Below are 21629 nucleotides of genomic sequence, written 5' to 3'. Positions count from 1 at the left end.
GCCCAGCCGAGGGACTCTCCCGCCATGACCTCGCCCGCAGCATGGCCGAGGCTGGGAGGTGAGACCCGGGTCCTGCGGGGCTCCAGCAGAGACGCTGGGCCTGGGGTGGGTGCGACTCAGCTCTCTGGGGCACTTCCAGTTTGGGGCCCATGGGATGCTGAGGTTTGGAGATTCCGTCTTAGTAACTTTTTTTTTTTTTGAGACAGAATCTCGCTTTGTCGCCCAGGCTAGAATGAATGCCCTGGCGTTAGCCTAGCTCACAGCAACCCAGACTCCTGGGCTCAAGCGATCCTCCTGCCTCAGCCTCCCGAGTAGCTGGGACTACAGGCATGCGTCACCATGCCCGGCTCATTTTTTCTGTATATTTTTAGTTGGCCGATTAATTTATATTTATAGTAGAGATGGAGTCTCACTCTTTCTCAGGCTGGTTTCGAACTCCTGACCTCGAGCAATCCTCCCGCCTCGGCCTCCCAGAGTGCTAGGATTACAGGCGTGAGCCACCGCGCCCGTCCAGTCTTAATAACTTTTTTTTTTTTCTTTTTTTTTTGAAGTCATTTGGAGTGGAATTTTTTTTTTTTCTTTTTTTTTTGCAGTCTTAATAACTTTTTAAAGGAAACCCCAAGGGTGGAGAGGTGGCCTTCCTGGTCCCAGGGGCATCTGCAGGCCCCGTTGAGGTTGCTCTCTCCAGATCAGCTGGCCTCCCACCTACTGCCCCCAATCCCCACTGGGGAGCCCAGAGATGGGGGTGGCACGAGGGAGGCGGCTGCACCGGGCCTGCCCTACAAATCGGCACCAGGATGAGGAGGCTGAGAGACGGAGACCCCCGAGGAGGCCCCTTCAGGAGGCCGGGCCAGCATCACCAGTGCAGTCTGGGAGCAGGGCGCCGGGGCTTGTGTGCTCCCAGGCCCAGTGAGGGCCAGTTCCCTGGATCTCCCCAGCCTTGCTCCCTGGCCTTTTCTGTACTGTTTATTTCCGGGGAGCACAGATTCAAGCGGCCCTGAGTACCCAGTGCCCCGATCTCGCAAACCAACAGGCTGCTGCTGCGGGCTGGGCCTTGGTGGACTGGAGGTTGCACTGCTGGCTGGGAACAAACAGGTGATTCTGTCTTGCCCGGAGCCCCAGGGCCCAACTGCAGCCGCCTCCTTCAGGAAGCCCTCGAGCCCCTGAGCTGCACCTCCCCCCGCGACAGACGCAGACAGGCCCTGTGGGAGCTGCAGAAATCAGGCCGGAAGAATCCTGAGGGAGTTTATTGCCAGCCCTTGCTGGGTGCGGTGGTCACCGGACTTTGTCCCTCTTCCGGGGCGGAGGGTGCCTCCAGATGACCAGGAGGAGGAGGAAGTTGACGGCGGCCTGCACGTGGCCGAAGACGGGGACGCCAAAGCCGCGGTACAGCAGGCCGCCCAGGGTGGGCCCCAGGGTACGGGTCAGCGGCTGCACAGAGGCGCAGAGGCCCAGCATGGTCCCTGGGGGTGGGGACGGGGACAGGAGTCAGGCCCTGGCAGGTCCCTGGCAGGATGCCCGCTTCCTGGACGTGGCCCTGCTGCCCATGGCTCCTGACCCACCCCCACCTCCCAACCCGGCCTCCACGTCCCCTGGCCTGGGTGAAATACTCCCCGAAACGCCCCCGAGCGGCTCCACCTCCCTGCTCTGAGCCTTTGGTTCCCCCGACCCTGGCCTTGGGAGCACAGCCCGGCTCCGGCTACCCCCAGTCTGCGCCCACAGGCCTCAGAGTTTCCCTGACAAGGGGCTGGGCCTCTTCCCTGCTCTAGAAAGTTCCCCAGTGAAGGAGGAGCCTGGGAATGGGGCCACAGGTCGTGGGCAGCAGGCCCCGCCCTCCCAGGCCTGCCAAGGAGGCGGCATCTGCCCTGCGGCTGTCGGAGCTGCTCTCAGGGCCAGTTCCCAGGGCCCGCACTGGCCCCGGACGGACGGGAGGGGCGGGGTCTGCTGAGACCCGGTGGGGCTCTGGGCCAGGGTTTCGGGGTGGGCACAGCCTCCTGGCCGCCGGCCCCTGCTCTGCACACCCCTGCAGGGTGGGGAGAGCCCCACTGGCTGTCCCCGCCCAAGCATGAGGGGCTCTCCACGCCCCTCTGGAGCCGTCCCCAGGGTGGACCTGCATGTGGACAGGACATGAGGGAGGGGGCAGCAGGCTCTCACCGAGGGGACCACCCCCAGAGCTCAAGGTGGAAGGACACCCTCTGCCCAATCCTAGCCCCCAAAGCGCTAAGCAGTGGCCCCAAGCCCAGAGGGGATCCCCCAAGCCTCTCAGAATTGGGGATTCCCAGCGGGTCACAGGACCAGGGCCTGGCGAGGCTCCACCTGGCTCAGGGCCTGGGGGGTGGGGAGGACTGGGGGGGGGGTTGTAATTTAAGAGCAGCCTCACCCCCTCCCCCGCCCCTGCAGAGCTACCACCCCCTCTGCCTGCAGTTCCCAGGCTGGGGCTGGATGTGCTGCTCCTCCCAGGCTGGGGGCGGGGCCTGGACATGACCGGCACACCTGCCCAGGCCTCGCCCCCACTCCCTCCTCTTGGCCTCTCCAGAGTGTCCCCAGAGGGCCCAGGACAGCCCCTTCCCAGCCCTTCCCCCAGCTCCTTCTCATCTCGGCCTGTCACCCTCTGACTGTGCTGGGTGGGTGGGCGGACGGGGGTCAGCCAGGCCCCCTAAGCAACCTGGCCCTGCCGCTGGGGAGGCCTGGATGAACCCCAAGTCCTTGGACCTCAGCCGGCCCCGGCAGCCTGAGCTGGTGTGCACCTGTAGTGCAGCAGGGACCCCCAGTCTGGAAAGGGGGCCCCTCCTAGGCTTCAGGAAAGCAAGCTGGGCCAAGAGGTACCTGTCTGGGGGCACCTGTGTCCTCCCCCAGGGGCCGAGGGGCTTCCTCATGTGCATTCACTCACTCACACATTCAGGGATCACCTTGGGGAAGGGGACAGAAGCTCCAGGGCCTTGGAGCCTGGCAGGCATGGCCCTCGGACCGGAGTCTTGGCTGGCCCTCCCCCGGCACTCTGGGCCACCAGGCTGTGTCCCCAAGGGCCTCTGCAGGCACTGTCCAAACCCACACCTCCCCACCCTGTTCAGTGGCCCCGCCCGGAACCCCAGCTTCCCATCTCCCTGTTAGTGAAACCCTGCCTGTGGGTCACAGCCAAGTCAGATGCCGCCTCCAGGCAGCCCTGTCCCATGGCGCTGGCCTGGGCCTGCACCTGTCCACCGCCCAGCCCCCCTCCCGGCCCACCCACACCCCCTGGGCGGCTGGGCAGGCTGCCCGTCCCCAGATAGGGAGCTCACCTGTGTCCGCGGCCGAGACAGCCTGGGTCAGCATGCTGTCAGTGACCACGTTGAGGGTGCAGAGGCTGAAGACCAGGCCGGGTACCAGCAGGCAGAAGTGGAAGACGTTGGACATCAGGGCCTGGCACGGGGCGGGAGCAGGGCCGGCTGAGTGGGGCTGCACGCGGCCGGTGGCTCCTCCCTGCAGCCCCACTGCTCCTCCCACCTGACTGCTGCCCGCTCGCTCGGGGCTGGCCCTGGCTCGGGTGGACAGTTGAAGCGGGCCCGTGGGACGGCAGAGGGCATGCCCGCGGCAGAGGGCAGGGTGGTGGGACGGGGACCCCTCCTCCGTGGGGCAGCCCGTGGGGGCAGTGCTCACCATGCCCAGCCCCACCAGGACGAAGACCAGCACGCTGGCCCGGAGCAGCGCTTCCTCCGAGAAGTGGCTGCTCAGCCGCCCGATGACCAGGCCCTGGGTCACCTAGGCCAGGGAGAGAGGGCACAGAGGTGGGTGTGGGGGAGGCCTGGACCAAAGCCAGCCCCTCCTCAGAGAAGGCCCAGGAAGGCCCGGTGCCATCTGCTGCCCTTGCCCAGACGGCCCTGAGGTCCCTGGCGGGGTGGGGGTGCAAGGCCAGGCCCAAGCCAGGGCACCAGGGACTCGGGCAGGACTCAGATGGACAGGCCTGGCATGAGGGCCACTTCCTACCTGGTCATCTCGCTTCCGGCTCCCAGCAGGACGGCCGGGACCACAGTGGGGCCATGTCCTGGGGCAGGCCCAGCCCTGCGGAACCACCATTTCGGACCAGTCCCTGCCCCTTCCTGCCAGGCACAGCGAGACTATCCCCGACCGAAACGCAAGTGTCCTTTAAAACAATCCTACTTCCACGTGTGCGTCGTCTTTGGGTTTTTACTGGAGTGTTTAAACGTTTTCTTAAAGGAAGATCTGGCCGGGTGTGGTGGCTCACGCCTGTAATCCTAGCACTCTGGGAGGCCGAGGCGGGCGGATTGCTTGAGGTCAGGAGTTCGAAACCAGCCTAAGCAAGAGTGAGACCCCCCATCTCTACTATAAATAGAAAGAAATTAATTGGCCAATTAATATATATAGAAAAAATTAGCCAGGCATGGTGGCACATGCCTGTAGTCCCAGCTACTTGGGAGGCTGAGGCAGGAGGATTGCTTGAGCCCAGGAGATCGAGGTTGCTGTGAGCTAGGCTGATGCCACGGCACTCACTCTAGCCTGGGCAACAAAGTGAGACTCTGTCTCAAAAAAAAAAAAAAAAAAGTGAGATCTATCTGACAAGTCGCAGTCCGCAGTCCGAGCAGCGCATCTGAGAGGAGATCTCGTACCAGGAAAGCCGAGTCAGGACTCGGCACTCAACGCAAACGCCAAGACCTGAACCCGAGCGCACAGGTGTGCGGCTCCAGGAACCCATGGACTCAGGCACCGCTGCCCCTTACCTGCCAGACGGCCCATTTCCTCCTCACCTCCCACTGTCGCCAGCCTGTCCCCCATGGCCCCATCACCCCCAAAGCGTCCCTGGGCTCCCTAAAGCGCCCTGGCTTCTGCAGGGCCCCTCCTGCTCAGGGCCCCCTGCAGCCCACCTTCCCCACCTGTCCTGCCCGTCCCCTCCCTGGCTCCCTGCAGCAGGGGGCCCTGCCCTGCAGTCGTCCCACCTAAACCAGCACCTTCTCCTCCCCCACCTTGTGACCCGGGACCCACCTCAGGTGTGCCGGGCGGGGCGCACCTGCCCCGGTGGAAGGGAGCTCTGTCTGGCAGGCTCCGCAGGAGGCCTTCGGGGAACGGGCTGCCAGGACCCTCCCCTCAGCTCAGGACCCGCGTGCCTGCAAAGTGTCCCCCAGGGTGTCGCCCGCCACCCCACGCCTGGCTCAGGTAGAGGCACGGCTGCAGCCCCCTCCCCGACCGGAGGTCAGAGGCCGCCAGCGTCTGCCCCGGGGGTCTCGAGGGTCTGCAGACCTGGCCGGGGTCAGCGGCTGGAGCTCCACGATCAGAGCCGGCCCGTGTCTGCCAACTGCAGATTATTGTCATTGTTGTTTTTCTGTTTATCTCTTTTTTCCCACCAGGGCGGCCCCTCCGGCCCCCAGAGCAGAGGCTGCCTCCGCCCACGGCGCGGCCCTCCCAGGAGCGGCCATTTCAGCACCAGGGCCTGGGGCGCCAGGAATGCCACACACTTCCGGAGAGGTCGTGAGCACCCCCGGCCCCCACACCCGTCCCAAAATAGCCCCTCCTACACTCCGGCTGTCAGGGTCCTGGGTGGTGGCACGTTGCCACCTGTCCCCGCCACCGCCGGGGCTGGCCCAGCTGCCCAGGCGGAGCTGGGGTGGAGGAGGCAGGGACAGGGCTGGGCCTGGGCAGGGCAGACGGGACACCGCCCCACCCCAGCCGCCAGGGCATCCTGCAGCCACAGCATGGGTGCGAGCATCTCCCCCTGCGGAGGTGCCTGGCCCTGGCCCGTTGCCATGTGAGGTCATGTGATCCGCCCGACAGCCCCCAGAGGCGGGCAGGGCAGAAAGGAGACTGGGGGGGTTTGGGAAGCTCGCTCTGGTCACAGGCTGGCAGGCAGGTGGGCGGACGCAGACCCCAGCCGGCTGCCCACGGGAGGCCGGGGGCTCACCAGCCTTCACTGGGACACACCTCCGTGCTCGGACAGGCCCTCCAGGCGACAGGTGGCTCTGGGTGCGCGGGCCTGGGGCTGGACAGGGGCCTGGGTGCAGTCCCGGGCGTGGCGGCCAAGGCCACGGGCAGGGGGAGCTGCAGCAGGGGGCAGAGGAGGGGCGGGAGGGGCCCAGAAGCCCTCGTGCAGTGCCCCAGGGAGGCCGGAGACCAGCCCTGACACTGCTGGGAACCGCAGTCCACCATGCCCGTGTGCCGACGCCCACTCACCATCTGCAGGACCCCAAAGAAGGACATGAGGTAGCCGGCCTGGGCGGCCTCCAGCCGGAAGAAGTCCATGGAGATGATGGAAAACATGACCATGAAGAGCCCTGGGCGGAGGCGGCAGTCAGGGGCGCGAGTCACCCACCCCTCCCTCCCTGCCGGGTGGGCACCCCCGGGCTGGCCAGTGCCTGGTTCAGGGAGGGGCACGTGGCCCTGGGATCCTGTCGGGCCCCTGCAGGAAGCCCCTCCCCGGGGACTAAGTCCCGGACTGCTCAGGAAGGTGCCCGGGGGGACCTCGGCTGACCACGCAGGCAGGTGTGGTGTGGGCAGGTGCGGCGCCCGGGACACAGGCCCGTCCCTGCGGCAGGAACTGCGTGCTGTGCCGGCCCCCCGGGCCTGGGGGCCCCAGGTGGGACTCACCTGAAGGGAAGCCGGAGACCACCTTGACCAGGAAGACCCGCAGGACACCCGGCAGCAGCAGCAGGCGGGCAATGGCCTTCAGGTCAAACACGCTGGCCGGGGGGCCTCCTGGGCCCCCGAGAGGCCGGTCAGACCCCTTGGAGGCCTTTAACCCGGCATCCCGGGTGCGCTTGGCTCAGCAGGCCCTCCCACCTCCGGCTTTCGTGCGGCCCCTGGGGACGGGAGCTGACGACACCCCCAGTGCCCCTCTCCTGCCCCCGGGTGGGCTCGAGCAGCTTGTCACACTCCCCCGCGCCCTGGGGACCCCAATCCTGGGGGTGCTCAGGGGAGCCTGGGTGCGGGGTGGCGGAGGCCCTGGGCCTCCAACCCACGTGGCCGGGCAGCTGCTCCCAGGGGGCCTCAAGTCACCACTGTGCCCTGACCCACCCGGCACGTTCAAGCACCGTATGGCGGCCTCCCCGTGGGCTTGGCGGGTTCTCCTGACCCTCCCTCCCCACCCCTCCTGGGACCTCCCGCCTCGTCCCTGGCTGCCCCGCCCTGGCCCAGGTCTGGCCCTCGCCCCAGCCCAGCCGCTGGACTCTCTGGGTCACCCCATCACAGCCTCGTCCCAGGACGTCCCGGGGGGGTCTCTCCATCCCAGACTGGCTTTCAGTCCCTGGGCAAAGAGGCTGGGGGCCCAGCCCTGTGCCAGGCCCGTGGGGCTGGCCTGGCCTGGGCTCTGCCCCTACCCGCCGCCCCCCCAGGCTGGGCTGTGAGCCCGCACCTCACTCTGGACACGCCGGGGGTCCAGGCCACCCACCCTGCGGTCCCCCTGGTCCTCCCCTGCCACAGGCCTCTGACGCCACACCGCTCGGGGGTGTGGGCGCCCCCAAACTCCCCTCCATGTCCCGCGCGGGGGCGGGAAGAGCGTGTGCCCTGCTGGCCCGGTGGGTGCCGTGGCGCTTACCTGGCGGTGCAGCCTGGGCGTGGGCGCTGGCGCGCTTGGTGCTGGCGGGGATACAGGTGGCGCTGAGGCCGGCTCCCAGGAGGTTGGCCACGGCAGCCACCACAGCCGGGCACTCTATCCTGGGGACAACAGCCTCGCTGCACAGGGTGCCGGTCCCCGGGCGCGGGCGCCCCCAGCAGCACCCCGGCCTGTCCCGGTCATACCGGAGCCCCAGTGGCTGAAAGCAGCTCCAGCCCCCCTGCCCAGGCCCCCGCAGCCTGGACACTCCTGACAGAGGGAGCAAGGACGCAGCCCTCCCTGCCCCCCCGCCCCGCCCCCGCCCTGACTCCTGGAGGTCGGGGGAAGCCAGGGTGGGGGCCCCGAGGGCTGGGGCAGAGCCTGGGTGTGGGCCCCCCCCCAGGGGACGGCGGCTCCCGGGCTCCTGCAGGGCAGGGAAGACCCAAGGGCCGGCGCGGTGTGTGTCCCTGGGCAGCGGTGTCGGGGACCTGGGCGCCTGCACTGGGACATGGGGATGGCCACACTGCCCCTCGGCGAGGACAGGCCTGGCACTTCCCGGGCCCTCAGAAACCGCCCCCATCCCATCAGTACCCCCTCCCCGCATCCTGGAGGGGCAGGGCACGCCGGCCTGGGGGTGTCCTGGCCTGGGGTCTGAGCCTGCGACGCCCCCAGACGTGTCCCTCGGTCAGCCGTCCACCTGCCAGGCTGCCCTCGAGCCGGCCTTGCCTCCCCTTAGCTTTCATCCCTGACCAACCGAGGCCTGTGGGCCCTCCGGAAGGATCAGGCAGGCCCTGTCACCTGGGAGCACAGGCACCCGGCCGCTGGCCGTTCTGACTGTCACCATTTCCTTCTGAGGGCTGGCCTACCCCTGCCCTGAGTGGGAGACAGCAGGAGACGGGGAACTTCTCACTGGGCACAGCTGTGAGGCCTCTAGGCCCAGGCATGGCCGGAAATCCCTTCCTCTCAGCAGCTGAGCAAACTCCCATACATCCTGCAACGGCCCTTCTTGGTGCGGCCCTGGCCCTCCCTCCCAGGTGGAACACCATCTCTGGGCCCCGGGTCTCAGAAGGACTTGCTTTACCAGTTGGCCAGAATCTGGCCCCCGAGGGCAGGGGGGCCCGCGTTGGCCCAGGGGTGAAACTCCGGTGACCATTAGACGACAGAACAGATGTGTGGGTTCAGGTGCACAGCCCAGACCCTGCCCTGGGCCTCACCAGAGTCCCCGAGTCTGCCCTGGTCGGGGCCTCGGGGCACAGACAAGCGCGGGTCAGAGTCCTGGCCAGCCGCAGCTGCCTGCGCCCGCTCCGAAGAGTTCAAGGGCAGGGCTCCCCCGCCCCTCCCCGTCACAGCCACATGTGTGCGTGCACACGTGTGTGCACACGCGCTGCCACAGCCGCGGCAGAATGCACGGGCGGGCAGGGCCTCGGTTCCAGCTGACTCCGGGGCGCTGGCTGGCTGCAGAGGGGCTGGGACCGCAGGCTCACGCTGGGCGGCGGGTGGCTGCACCTGGCAGACCTGCCTGTGCCGGTGGCCACAGGCACGCGCCGCCCAGGATGCTGGGTATTCGGGCTGCTGGGCTCCACGGGAACAGGCCCTTCCTTTGGCCAGCAGGCAGGGAGGGGCAGAGGTCCCGGGGTCCCGGAGTGAGGTCCTGCTGTGGTCGCCGGGAAGGGAGCAGGCTGGGCCCAGGCCCTCCTCCAGCTGGCAGGAGTGGACGCCTGGTGTGAGGAGGGGCGCCCCAGCCCGAGTGGCCAGCCCCAGACAGAAGGGCCCTTTCTCCAGGACCCTCGAGGCCACACGTCACTGCTCGGGGCCTGGCCGGGCAGGGACAACACCTGCTTTCGTCACCAGATGCCCCAGAAACGCACAGGACAGAGATGGCCACTCCAGTGGCTACTGTCCCTTGTGTGGTGGCTGGCGAACCAAAGGCCAGGGCTGCCTTGGGCAAGGGTGGAGCCTGGGTCAGGGGGCCCTGGGAGGTTGGGGAGGCCCCAGGGGAGCTGGGCCATCCTCCTCTCTCCTCAGCACTCTCTGGGTCATCCCGGACAAGCCCAGAGAGGAGCCGGCCTGGGAAGGGACCCCCAGGGGCCCCTGCTCGCCCCACTGGACGCCTGGGCGCCGGGGCCTCGGGTCAGGGCAGCCCACCCGCTGCGCAGCGAGCACCCCAGCCCGGCGCCCCTCCCCAGGCCCCGAGGACGGGGCTCACAATGGACGCGGCTCCGTGGGCTCATTCAACACCTTTTTTAATCGTTGGCGCCACGGCTAGGAAGGCACAGGCAGCTTAGTTTGTGTTGGCCACGCCCTCTTGTTTTGGGCGAGTGGACAGACAGGAGGCTGGACGGACGGACACAGGGATGCTATTGAAAGGACCCTGGGCCAGGACATCTCGGGCCACCTTGCTGGGTGACCTCGTTCCCTCCTATGCAAGTGAGGGCTGGGCTCAGTGCTGCCCCCCTCCTGGCCACTCCGCACCCGGCCCAGGGAGGCCTTTGGAATGGGGGGCTGCACCCTGGGTTGGCTGGCGGAACAGCACTGGCCACTACCACGACCACGACGCTGCCTCCCACCCCCTCCCCAGCCGGGTGCCCAAGTCATCACCCCCTCTGCCTGCCTCCGTCTGGGCTCCTGCCCAACTCGAAAGTGACAATTCCCCACCAAGCTGGTCGCCCTCCCCCCTGCTCTGAGAGGGGACAACAGGCACTCAGGTCACCCGCTGCTGGGGACTAACACGCGGTAGGCAAGGCCTTTGGGGCTGTGGCCCCTTCCTGTCCACCCCGGAGGACAGCCTAGATCAGCTGCCGCCTGGCTTTACGTGACAGCTGGCTCACGAGGGGTGGGCAGGGGCCCTGGGAGTCACCGGACGTCCAGCCTAAGGCTGGGGAGAAGCCGTCTGCCCGCTCGCCACATGCCCCACGACACTGAGGCCAGAACCACGCCTGGGAATGGAGACCGTGAGGGGCCACTCCTGACTCAGCTTCCCCCTGGCTTCCAGGGGGGCCCCCCAAGAAGGTCTTAAAGCCCTCTCTAGCCTAGTCCCCCCAGCCCTCTGCGCCCCCCAGCACCTGGGCCACCACTGGCTAACTACACAGCCTCCAAGCAGACCACAAGCTCCTTCCTGCCCCGGGGCCTTTGCACAGGCTTGTCCCTCAGGCTGAACACGGTCTGGCCAGCCACTCCTTCCACAGTGACGTCTTCTCCCGTCCCAGGCCAGCCCCGCCCGCTGCTGCTCTCAGCCACTGTGCCGGGCCGGGCTCCCTGGCCCCAGCACGCCCGGGTTTTCTCCGTCTTGGGAGGCGGAGGCCCGCTGGGATGATTACACCCGGCCGTCCCACGTCACAGGCCGCCCGGCTGGCCTTTGTGAGTCACTCTGGTCCCCGAGGCTGTCCCGGGCATCCCTGAATGTCTACTCAGTAGCTTCCAGGGAGCTGTCACCACCGGGGGTGGGGGCAGGGTAAGGACTGCTGCCAGCTCACGCAGGCTGAGGCCCAGGAGCCGGATAAGGCTCGCGGAAGTACATGCGACTCACCGAGGGCTCCATGGGGGCAACAGGGAGCCAGAGCAGACCACCCACGTGCCAGCCAGGGCCCAGGAGGCCAGGGACACTCTCGTCCCTGGAGGCGCCCTGGCCTCCGCCCCTGTGACTGGATGGCCCCAGCCCAGCAACCAGACTGTCAGCAGGCCTGGCGGGCGTCCACTCGGACCCAGGTCACTTTGGTGGGGGGAAGAAACCTCCAGGGGGCCAAGAGTCAGGAGTCCTGGCTGTGGGCCCCGCTGTGCCCGTGACTTGCTGTGTGGCCGCAGCTGGGCCGGCCTAACCCTAAGCCCGGGGGAAGGGGTGGGTCTCCTCCAGTGCCGAATGTGAGGGCCCGGGGACCCCCCTCGTGGGCCGCCTGCTTGGAGGCTCACTTGCCTCTCTCCAGCAGGGTCACCGTTGGGGCTCAGTGGTCCTCGCCCCATGCCACCTGCTGCCACAACACGGAGGCACCATGGACCATATGTCAGTGAACAGGTATGGCCGCTTACCAATAAAACTTTATTGACAAACACAGGCGGCAGCCTGCAGTGGCCCGTGGGCCACAGTCTGCCAGTCCCCGTTGGTGAGGTTACCTCCCAGGCTGACAGCTGGACACACTGGCATACAGCCTGGGCCTTCCCTGACCTCAGAGCTCTCATCACTGACCTCGGACATCCGATGGCACCTCAGAGCCCACATGTCCAGCACTGGACTCCTGGCCATTCCCCCCCTCACCGCCTGGCTGCTCAGGCCACAAACCTCGGGGTCCTCCCGACTCCCCTCCGCCCTGCACCACGCCCCACCATCCTCGGCAGGTCCTGTTGGCTTCCCCTCCAGGACGGACCCCTCCTAGGCCTGGGCTCCATGTCCACACGGCCCCCAGCCTGCACCTGCCCCGAGATCCCACTCCACACACAGGCCCTTGTCACAATGTCCCCGCGGCCCCATCAGCTTTGCTCAGCGGTAGCCCTGGCACACTCGGGCAGCGGCTGAGCCTGCCGGCCCACACCGCCTTGCTGGGCTCCGGTCACCCGGCCCTTGCTTTCTGTCCAGTCAGCCAGGGCATCCTGTCTGCAGGGCCAGTGCACACCCCCCACACGTCGCTGGCTGGGACCGTGTCCACCAGGGAAGGCAACCCCCAGGGCGCTGGGTGCTGTGGGGCCCGACGTGCCCAGATCGGAGTGGGCGAGGGGCTCGGTCGCCGTGGCTTCTCCCCAGTCCCTCCCCAGGCCGTGAGGTCCTGGGCTCAGCCACAGACTCACGGAGGGCCCAGCCCTCCCCAGGCAGCCAGGGCTCCCAGCCCAGCTCCAGAGGCTGGGCCCAAACCAGTTAGTCCACAGTCTGCCCCAGGCCCCAGGGGGCCAAGTCCACTTCCTCTTCCCACCTGCACCGGCTGTGTGGGTGGGGCACGACTGGAGCCTTTCACCTGGGTGGGGGTGGGGCTGGGCAGGGGACGGCAGCCAGGGAGCACCCTCATCACCATGCCTCAGTTTCTACCAAGGAAGGGGAGGCCAGGGTGTGCGAGAGGAGCTGCCCTAGGCCAAGCCAGCAGCCTGCGCAGCTGCAGGAGTTGGGGGACAGACGGAGATGCCCTGTGCAGCCCCCAGCCCTGGGGTAGGGAGAGCCGCATGCCCTGGGGCCTCAGCTCCACCCACAAAAGGAGATGTCAGGCTCTGTCTTGGTACCTGTCAATGTCAGGGAGGAAAGGGGGCAGAGAAGCTGACGGAATGTTCTGGAAGGTGTGGGCAGGGGTAGAGGCCATCTGGAGGGCTGCTGGGAGGGGAGGGACATTTGGCCAGCAGCTGGGAAAGGGGAAGGGCAGCCTAGGACAGGAGGGGCCGTGTGGCCGGGCAGGCGGGGGACGCTGCTCAGACCCCCCACATCACCATGGGGGAGTGAGGGCCTGTTCCGGGGCTGAGGAAAGCCCTGGAACCCGCCTGCGGGGGGGACTGCAGAGCCCCGTGGGTGGGCGGCATGGGGGGTCCTGCTGGTGCCCGCCCTGCACTCCGCCTGCTCACTCCAGCCACTCGCTCCCCCTCAAACCGCCCCAGGCTGAGCTGTCCTGTGGCCCCAGCCACCCTCCAGGGCTCCCTCTCTCTTGTCCTCTTCTTGTCCTTGCCATGGGCTCCTCCCACCCTGAGCCCACCTGGACCCTGTCTGCATCTCCCCACCCAGCCCCGTCTGCCGCGCCTGGCGGCACCTGGCTCCCTTCAGCCCAGCGACAGAGACAGAGGCCGGTTTCATCCGGGGCTGGAGGTGACACCCCCCCACACCTGGCTGCAACAGAACAGAGGTCACTGGAGGGCCCCTGGCCTACCAGACATGGCAGTTCCTGTGTGGCAGGTCCCTGCCTTCCAGGAACCACGTGGCCTGCTCCCTTCCCTTCTCCCACACCTTACATACTGCCCGTCCCCAGTCCCCAAACATGAAGTGCCCAGGGGTGAGGGGCCCAGGCAGGCCCGATGCACCCCACCTGCAGGCTCCCTCTCCGCTGCCTACTCCACAGCGCCCCCAGTGCCCAACAAGCACGGGGACTGGCCCTGTACAGGACCCCACGCTGCTCCGGCCTCCAAGCAAGGCCACTCAGCCAAGCCAGAATCTGCCCTCTGCCCTCTCCCGCCGAGGTCACCCTGGGTCAGGCTGCCATCCTTACTGCCCCACCCGGCCTCCCTGTGGTGGCGCGCACCCCCATATTCAGCAGCTGGTCCCAGGGCTCCCCGGCCTGCCCCTGCCCCTCCCCGGCCCCCCAGCCACACGGCCCCTCCCTTCCTGCACCAGGGCCTTTGCACATGCTGCTTCTGGACCCCCCCTCCCTGCTGCAGGTCTCTACTCAGACGTCACCTCCGTGGAGAGCCCCTGGCGACCCCCGTCACCTACCCAGAATGTGCTTATTACTTTTGCGCCATGTAATTCAGCCTGATGCTGTAGGAACACATATGGCATTGACTCGTCCCAGGGACTGCTCACTGCTGTACCCCAGAACCAGAACCCCAGGCCCCTCTCGGATGTCCAGTAAACACCGCAAGTGAGCAGCGCTGCTCCCAGCGTCAGCAGACATGGGCGTCCGCCACCCGGGGCCCGGGAGAATGCTGGGAGGACCCGGAGCCTGAACAAGCCCTCCAGAGCGGAGGTGCTGTGACGAGGAGGTGCTGTGACGAGGCCGCTGTATGTACCCTCCCTGCCAGAACCCCTGGGGCTCAGCCACCTCCCAGCTGCCCCCGACGCTGCTGGGGTGTGTTTAGAGGCACTCGGGGAGCCCGGGCTGTGGTCCCTGGGCACTGCCTGGCCTGGGAAACTGAAGCCGCAGAGGGACTGGAGATTGGAGGTTGGAGAGCCAGGTGTCAACAGGGGTTCCTGCCCCACACTGAATGGCCCCCCAGTGTGTGGGGTTTAGATACCGGGAAGGCGCCACCCCAGAACAGAGTGTCTTTGGGGAAGCTCACATGGGCTGCGTGGGCGGGGCCACCAGCCAGCACAAGGCCTCTGGCCAGGGAGCAGGGGGGCTCTGCCCCAGCACCAGCCGGATCAAACCAGGGCAGGGTCTGAGTGACAGGGCTGGGGCAAGGCTGCAGGGGGGAGGGGGCTGACTCTGAGGGGCGGTGGGAGCTTCAGGGGAGGGAGGAATGGGCGTGAGGCCTCATGGGGAGCTGGTTTCCACACCGTAGAAGGGAGGTCCCTCCAGGCCCAGGTGTGCTGGGCCCAAGGTCAAGCTCTTCTCCCCAGAGGTACCTGTGAGCGCAGGCCGGACCACTGCAGGGGGTGGGGAAAGACGCCTGGCACGGGGTTCGCCCTAGGGACCACGTGTGGGAGCCGCTGGCCCGGGACGCTGAATCCCGCAGGACAGGCCTGGGCAGCCCTGGGTGCGCAGGCCGGGGAGGGTAAGGGTCTTCTTCCTTTACGCGCATGGGCTCGAGCGCAGGCTACCGTGCGGATTCACATTGCAGAGGTGAGGAGACTGAGGCAGGGAGGCTGACGCCGGAGGCAGCAGACTCAGGAGTCCTCCCCATCCTCCTCCCTCGGGAGCCCCCAGTCAGAGGGGTCCCCGCCGCAGCCCCTCCCCCTGGAACAGAGGCCCCTGAGCCGCCAGGGGGAGCTGGAAAGGCACTGGCCCCAACGGAAAGTTCCAAAAACGGAGGCTGCAACTGCAGGCAGGACCCCTCAGTCCCCGCCCCCAGGCTGCGGGCACCGCCCGGGTGCCCCGCGGTCCCAGGGCCCCGCCCGGCCGGGCTCCTCCAGCGGGCGCAGCGCCGCACCCCGCGGGGGCCTCGGCACGACGACTGCGCCCCTGCGGGCCACGCCACGTGGACCCCGGCCCCGCCCACCGGCCCCGCCCCCTCTGCTCCAGACGGAGAAACCGAGGCCGGGGGAGGGCGCAGGTCTGGGCGCAAGGAACCCACCCAGCGGCGCCGGCCCGGCAAACAGCCCCGCCGCCTCCCGGCCCGCCCCGCCCCGCGAGGGTCCCGGCCTGGCCACTCACCCGCACGCGGTGCTCAGGGTCCCGCCGAGCAGGGAGCCGAGGATGAGGCCGACGCCGAAGCAGAGGCCGAGCCGGCCCAGGGCCGCGGGCCGCTCCTCGGGCTCAGACAGGTCGGTGATGACCATCTGGGCGGCTGCGGGCGCACGCGGACTGAGGGCGCGGACCCGGCTGACCCCTCGCCAACCTGGTGCTACCCCCGGCCCTGCCCTCCGTCGCCCCTCCGCCCTCGACATCCCACCCTGCCCCCCACCTGGCCCTCCATCGCCCCTCCGCCCTCGACATCCCACCCCTGCCCCCCCACCTGGCCCTCCATCACTCCCTCCACCCTGGACATACCACCCCTGCCCCCCCCACTTGGCCCTCCATCACCCCCTCCACCCTCTACATACCACCTCTGCCCCCCACCTGGCCCTCCATCGCCCCCTCCACCCTCGACATACCACCCGTGCCTCCACCCCGCCCTCCATCGCCCCTCCATTCTTGACATACCACCCTGCCCCCCACCTGGCCCTCCATCGCCCCTCCAACCTCGACATACCCCTGCCCCACCCCCGCCCGGCCCCGCCCCCATTGCCCTCGAGGCAGGCCCCGCCCACCCGGCCCACCTGGCCCTACCTGGCAGCGTGTGCATGAGCGCGCTGGGCAGGCGCGAGGCGAAGAGCAGGTAGGCGCCGGGCAGGGCGGGGCTGCAGGAGGCCGCCAGGAGCAGGTAGAGCGCGGAGGCCGCCAGGAAGGAGAGCGTGAGCGCCGCCCGCGCGCCGCGTTGGTCCGCGAACCTGGGGGCGCGGGCGCGTCAGCCCCTCGCAGCCCAGTCAGGTCCCCCCTGGCAGGGCCCCCCCAAGCGGGGTTGGGGTGCGAGGGGCGGGGGCTGGGCCCAGCGTGGCAGTGGGCTGGGGTGGTCCGACCTGGGGACAGCCCCGCTCCGTGTGAAAATAAATGATGGAATTGTACGGACCGAGGGGACGCGCCTGCGTTTTAGGGACTTTCACCTAAAGCGTTTCCCAGGTTGGGGCCGATCCGCCAGCGCCTTTCTCCTGAGTGTTCCGGCTCGGAGAGACCCTCCGAGCCCCCGCTGGCCCTGCCTGCAGCACCCTTCTTTTCTGCTTAAACGTTTCTCTGAAGGTGTGACTGCTCACCTGTCGCCCCGGCCCCTCCGTCTGGTGAGGTGTATGGAGGACGCCCACTGTCCTGTCCCCAGCCTAGCGTCCCCGCAGCACGGGGACAGGGCGTCCCTGGAGCTCCCGCCTGGGTCCCAGCGGGCTCTGGGTCCCAGAACCACCTTGTCAATCAAAGCTGATGGTGGGACTCCCAGCTGGGTGGGCTGGGCATTACTGCCACCAGCTGGTCCCCAATTAACCCCCCTCTGGCCTCCACGGGTGGGAGGAAGGCACAGGCTGGGACTCCCTGCAGCCAGCCAGGGACAAAGCTCCTCTGCAGCCTCCCCTAGTGGGGGCCAGCGGGAGGCCAGGACCCAGTCTGTCACCTCTGAGGGGTGGGCCTGGGTCACCGTGGGGTGGGGGCCCCCCACACCCTCTACCTACTGTACCTGCCAAACACAGGCCCGCCGAGCAGCTGAAGCACGCCAAAGGTCGTTTGCAGGTAGCCAAAAACGACAGAATCCAGGCCCAGCCTCTTCGACAGATACTGAAACACAGGAGGGAGCCCATGGATTAGGTCTGGGGGGGGGGCCCAGGCCTGGGATCTGGGGTCCCGGGATGGGCAGGCGGTTGAAGGAACAGAGGGCCTGGGCTCTGACGACTCCGCAGAGCCACCTGAGCTCTTAGGTGGGAGCCATGGTGGCCTCTTGGGATAGCGGGGGTTGGTGAGGGCAGCCAGCTGCTGGCCCTCCTTCCCCTCTTTGGGGTACACCTCGGATGGAGCACCTGCACCCCATCTTGTCTGTATTCACTCAGGGCTTCTTTTTCTTTTTTTGAGACAGAGTCTCACTCTGTTGCCCGGGCTAGAGTGCCGTGGCGTCAGCCTAGCTCACAGCAACCTCAAACTCCTGGGCTCAAGCGATCCTCCTGCCTCAGCCTCCCGAGTAGCTGGGACTACAGGCATGCGCCACCACGCCCGGCTAATTGTTTCTATATATTTTTAGTTGGCCAATTAATTTCTTTCTATTTATAGTAGAGATGGGGTCTCGCTCTTGCTCAGGCTGGTCTTAAACTCCTGACCTTGAGCGATCCTCCTGCCTCGGCCTCCCAGAGTGCTAGGATTGATTACAGGCGTGAGCTGCCACTCTCGGCTTTCACTCAGGGCTTTGCAGGGACGAGAGCAGCTCCTGAACTGAGAGAGATTGTCCCAAAGCAACTAAGGGACAGTGGCCCGTTGCCCAGCTGGACACAGGCCACTCCGAGACACTCCAGCCCCTCAGGGAGGAACAGGCCCCTGCCAGCGTCCCTCCAGCACCTGATGAGCCCCTGGGACCCCAGGGCCCCCATCCTCTCCTGCCCTAATTCTCTGTGACTTCCATGCCCCTGTAGCTGCTCCTGCCCCACCCTGGCCTCTGAGCTCTGGCCCTCCCTCCAGTGATCCCACTTATTATGGGATGGATCGTGCCTCCCCACAAAATTCAAATGTTGGGGTCCTCGCCCCTAGTTCCTCATACCTTCTTAAGAAATAGGGTCTTTTCAGAGACAGTCAAGCTAAAGTAAAGACATGAGGGTGGCCCGCGTCCCTATTAGGAGGGGAGTTTGGGACACAGATGTGCACGGAGGGGTGACAGTGCGAAACACACGTGAGGCTGGGGGCAGTAGACCGGAGCGACGTGGCCATTAGCCAAGGGCTGCAGGGCGCTGGGGTGAGAAGGATGTCCCCGCAGGCTCCGAGGCAGCCAGGCCCTGCTGACACCTCCAGAGCTCTGACATGACAAGCTCCTGCTGCTCGAAGCCCCCCCCCCACCCCCTGGCCTTTGGCACTTTGTTACAGCAGCCCCGACTCTGACCCTGGGGTCTCCCTAGGCGCAAACTTGGGACACTCCCCTTCCTTCCTGCTGTGCCCCTTGGACCCGCTCTTGCTCTGGACTGTCCTGGGTCCCCTGGCCCTTCTTGGCCGCCGCTGTGGGTTCTCCTCCCTGCTGACCCGGCCTCCAGGCCTCCCTTCACTCCGGGGGACCTCACCCCGTGACCTCCCCCCGATGTAGAGTCTCAGGGCAACCGGGACCCAGGACCTTGCTCCTGAACTGCCATGCACGCGCGTCTAAGATCATCTCCAGCTCCGGGTGTCCTGAACCCGGCTCCCGGCTCCCGGCAAGCTCTGGCTCCACCTGCCACTGCCTCTTGTCCATAGCTGACGCCATCCTTCCAGAGGCTCAGGCCTGAACCCTTGGTGTCATCCCTGACCCCCTCGCTCTCACACCCACCCTCAAATAGCCCCGATTCCAGCCACCACCATCCTGGAATCCTCCTGGCACTCGGTCTTCACCCCCCACCCCCCAATCTATGCATCGCGCTCACTGTTGATGGTGCTCGAGGCTCATAGCAGCACGCAGGTGACCGCCAGCTCAGAGGGCTGGGCTGTTTAGTCCGTTCTGCGCTCTGCCGTGTTCCCAGTTCTGAGGACAGGTCGGCTCACAGGCGCTGAGCACAGAGTGTGGGCACGGCCCTTGCCCGGTGCCCGGCTCTTTTAACTTTTCACTCCCTCCGCCCGTACTCACCCTACCAAGGAGGGACAGTCACGGCCCATTTTATGACGAGGAAACCAAGGTTCCTGCCCAGGCTGCCCACTGCTAAGGAGGATATTCAGGGCCTGGGGGTGGGAGTGAGCTGGGCTTGGGGGCACGGTGGGCAGGGGTCTGTGGGCTCGCCATTTGGCTGGGAGCCCCTGCCATGCCTGGAATGTTGGCAAAGGCCACACTACACACTGCCACCCAGAGTCCCAGGCCCAGGTGGTGCGGGCCGAGAGGAGGAGGGGAGCAGCAGTGTGAAAGGCCCCAGGTTGGCCCGAACGCTGTCTGCGCTTCAGGGTGATGGGTTACTTTGGTCCCAAGCATCTCCGAGCCCCAGACTCCTGGGGTGACGCGAGTGGAGAGCTGACCTCGGTTAGGGCTGGCTTGGGCCTCGGCATCACGGACCTGCCCGGCCCGGCCTGCTGACCGCAGCGGGGCCAGGTCCTTCCTCTGGGTGGCCCCAGCCCAGCATGCAGCCCACGCCAGCAGAGCGCCTCTGGCCCCGGCTGCTCACGAAAACCTCCAGGGCAACAGCCCAGACAGAAAAGAACCTCTGGGGGTCTAGGTCCTTCCGAGCTCCCCAGAGTGCTGTTGCCCAGGGAGGGTGAGACCCCGTGGGCCTGCTCCATCGAGCTTTGCTGAGTGAGGCACCACAGTGAAAACGGGCGTGCATGGGGCGTGGGCGGCCAGCCACAGCCCGCTGTCAGCCAGGGGAGCTCCGAGAGCACAGCGAGGGCGTCAGGCCCTGCGTCCCTGTGGTGAGGGGCCAGCGAGGTGGTCGAATACACCTGGAATAGGCCGGCCGGTGTGGGCGGGCTGGGGGGTGCCCAGGAAACTGGGCAGGATGAGGGGGCGGAAAGGCCCAGCGGGTGCAGGAAGGCCTCTCCTGGGGAGTGATCTGTACGGAGGCCTGGGGCAGCCAGGACCAGACTTGGGGCGGGGGATGGATAGGGCACAGGCCCCCAGGTAGGAGGAACAGTGAGGACAGCCACTAGCAGGGCCTCAGCCTGTGGTGGTTCCCTACGGCTCCTCTCCGGGGCTGGCCGTGCAGCCAGAGCACAGGCCGTGCCGTCGGGGTGGGGGGTCCTTACTCGGCTCATGTGCGGCACAGGACCCCAACGCCAAGGAGCCCTGGCAGCACCAAGCCTCACGCTGCTCTCTGCTGCTGCCCAGAAGGGAGGCAGGAAGGACAGTGAGGGCGGCTTCAGGGGGAGGGAGATTCACTCACGGGCAGGATGGAGAACTGCATGAAGAGGCAGGTAAGCTCCAGGGTGGTCAGCAGGTAGGTGAGTCGGATGAGCCAGGGCCGGCCCAGCGTGCCAGTCCTGCCTGGGGACTGGCCCCGGCCCCCGGGGGCCCCGGCTCCCTGCATGCCAGGCCGGCGCGGCAGGGAGACCTGGGAGAGAGCCAAGCAGGCTGGAGGGGCAGGGGCAAAAGTCCTGTTGATCTGGGCGCAGGTGCTGAGTCACCCAGGCGCAGTGGGGTGCCACCCGGCCTGGCCTCACCTGGGGGAGAGAACAGCATCTTAGGGTCCCCCAGTCAAGCTCTCCAGATACCTTGACCTTGGAGCACGCAGCAGGTGGCCTCCCCTCCACATCTGACAGCTCCTGGTCTCCAGGCACAGCCTCAGTGGGAGGGGGCAGGGACCCCCACACCCTGCAGTGTGGGCTCCGCTCAGCGCCCCAGGTGCCCTGTGTTTAGAGGGAAACAGGCTCACGGTGCACTGGCCCCAACACAGGGCAGCCTAAGGCAGCACAAGGCCTGCCTTCCCAGACCTCCAGCCAGAGCCCCCGCTTCTGCAGTGGTTCTGGGGGTGGCCCTAGGCGAGCAGCTCTGCCTCATGTCCTACAGTTCCCCAACCGGAAGAAACTGTATTTTGCCCCTGCACGGAGACCTGCCCTACCTTTTGCCAAATTAACACCTGACAGTTGGGGCCCGTGGTACAGAGCCTGGGGCAGGGCGCAGTGACAGCGCGGAGGGCCTGGGAGCTGGGTCCCGCCGCTCTCCCGCATCCGGGGTGCGGGACGGCTGGGGTGACGGGACAGCCCCAGCAGGCAGGTCAGGGGCACCTCGCTGGGCACAGGCTCGACGCTGCTCCGGGGTTCGCGGATCCGGGCCCTTCGCAGGGGTGAGCTTGAGCACCGGTCAGGTGGGGTGAACTCCGCCCCGCCTTTTGGGGCCACCGGGGACAAGGACTCCTCCTCTGGGGCTGGGTCCCCGCACCCCTTCCGCAACCTAGTGCTCCGCGAGCGCTTTGCGCTCTCATTGGTCGAGCGCGACACGCCCTGGGCCCGGGACCCGCCCCTGCCAGCCTTCGTCCCGCCCTGGGCCCGGGGACCCGCCCCTGCCAGCCTTCGTCCCGCCCTGGGCCCGGTGGAGGCCGGAGCTCTGACCGTCCAGCCATCCAGGGCGTCCACTGGGGCAGCGTGAGGCGGGAAATGGGACCGAGAGG

At 67.2% G+C, this 21629-nt stretch overlaps 1 protein-coding gene across 1 annotated transcript; it reads right to left on the bottom strand.

The window, feature by feature from the left end:
- Nucleotides 1-1231: 1231 nt before the first annotated feature.
- On the bottom strand, nucleotides 1232-21411 carry SLC67A1 (solute carrier family 67 member 1). The gene is made up of 11 exons (XM_012757718.2): nucleotides 21081-21411; nucleotides 20406-20682; nucleotides 17054-17151; nucleotides 16123-16283; nucleotides 15508-15640; nucleotides 7520-7638; nucleotides 6574-6681; nucleotides 6160-6260; nucleotides 3637-3738; nucleotides 3279-3399; nucleotides 1232-1463 (listed from the first exon to the last, which is right to left on the bottom strand). Exons 2-11 carry the CDS (start codon nucleotides 20547-20549, stop codon nucleotides 1276-1278), a joined length of 1275 nt encoding a protein of 424 aa, XP_012613172.1. The 5' UTR covers nucleotides 20550-20682; nucleotides 21081-21411; the 3' UTR covers nucleotides 1232-1275.
- Nucleotides 21412-21629: the final 218 nt, after the last annotated feature.

Source organism: Microcebus murinus, chromosome 4, assembly GCF_040939455.1.
Source record: "Microcebus murinus isolate Inina chromosome 4, M.murinus_Inina_mat1.0, whole genome shotgun sequence".
Lineage (NCBI taxonomy): Eukaryota > Metazoa > Chordata > Mammalia > Primates > Cheirogaleidae > Microcebus > Microcebus murinus.
Note: the sequence above shows the minus strand (reverse complement) of the source record. Positions and strands in the feature narration are given on the sequence as shown.

Coding starts and splice junctions, on each gene's coding strand:
- SLC67A1 (XM_012757718.2), bottom strand. CDS start 20,549: ATGCAGGGAGCCGGGGCCCCCGGGGGCCGGGGCCAGTCCCCAGGCAGG. Junction 16,284..17,053: donor GGCGGGCCTGTGTTTGGCAG/GTACAGTAGGTA, acceptor CCGCGCCCCCAG/GTTCGCGGACCAACGCGGCG. Junction 7,639..15,507: donor ACCCTGAGCACCGCGTGCGG/GTGAGTGGCCAG, acceptor TGTTGTCCCCAG/GATAGAGTGCCCGGCTGTGG.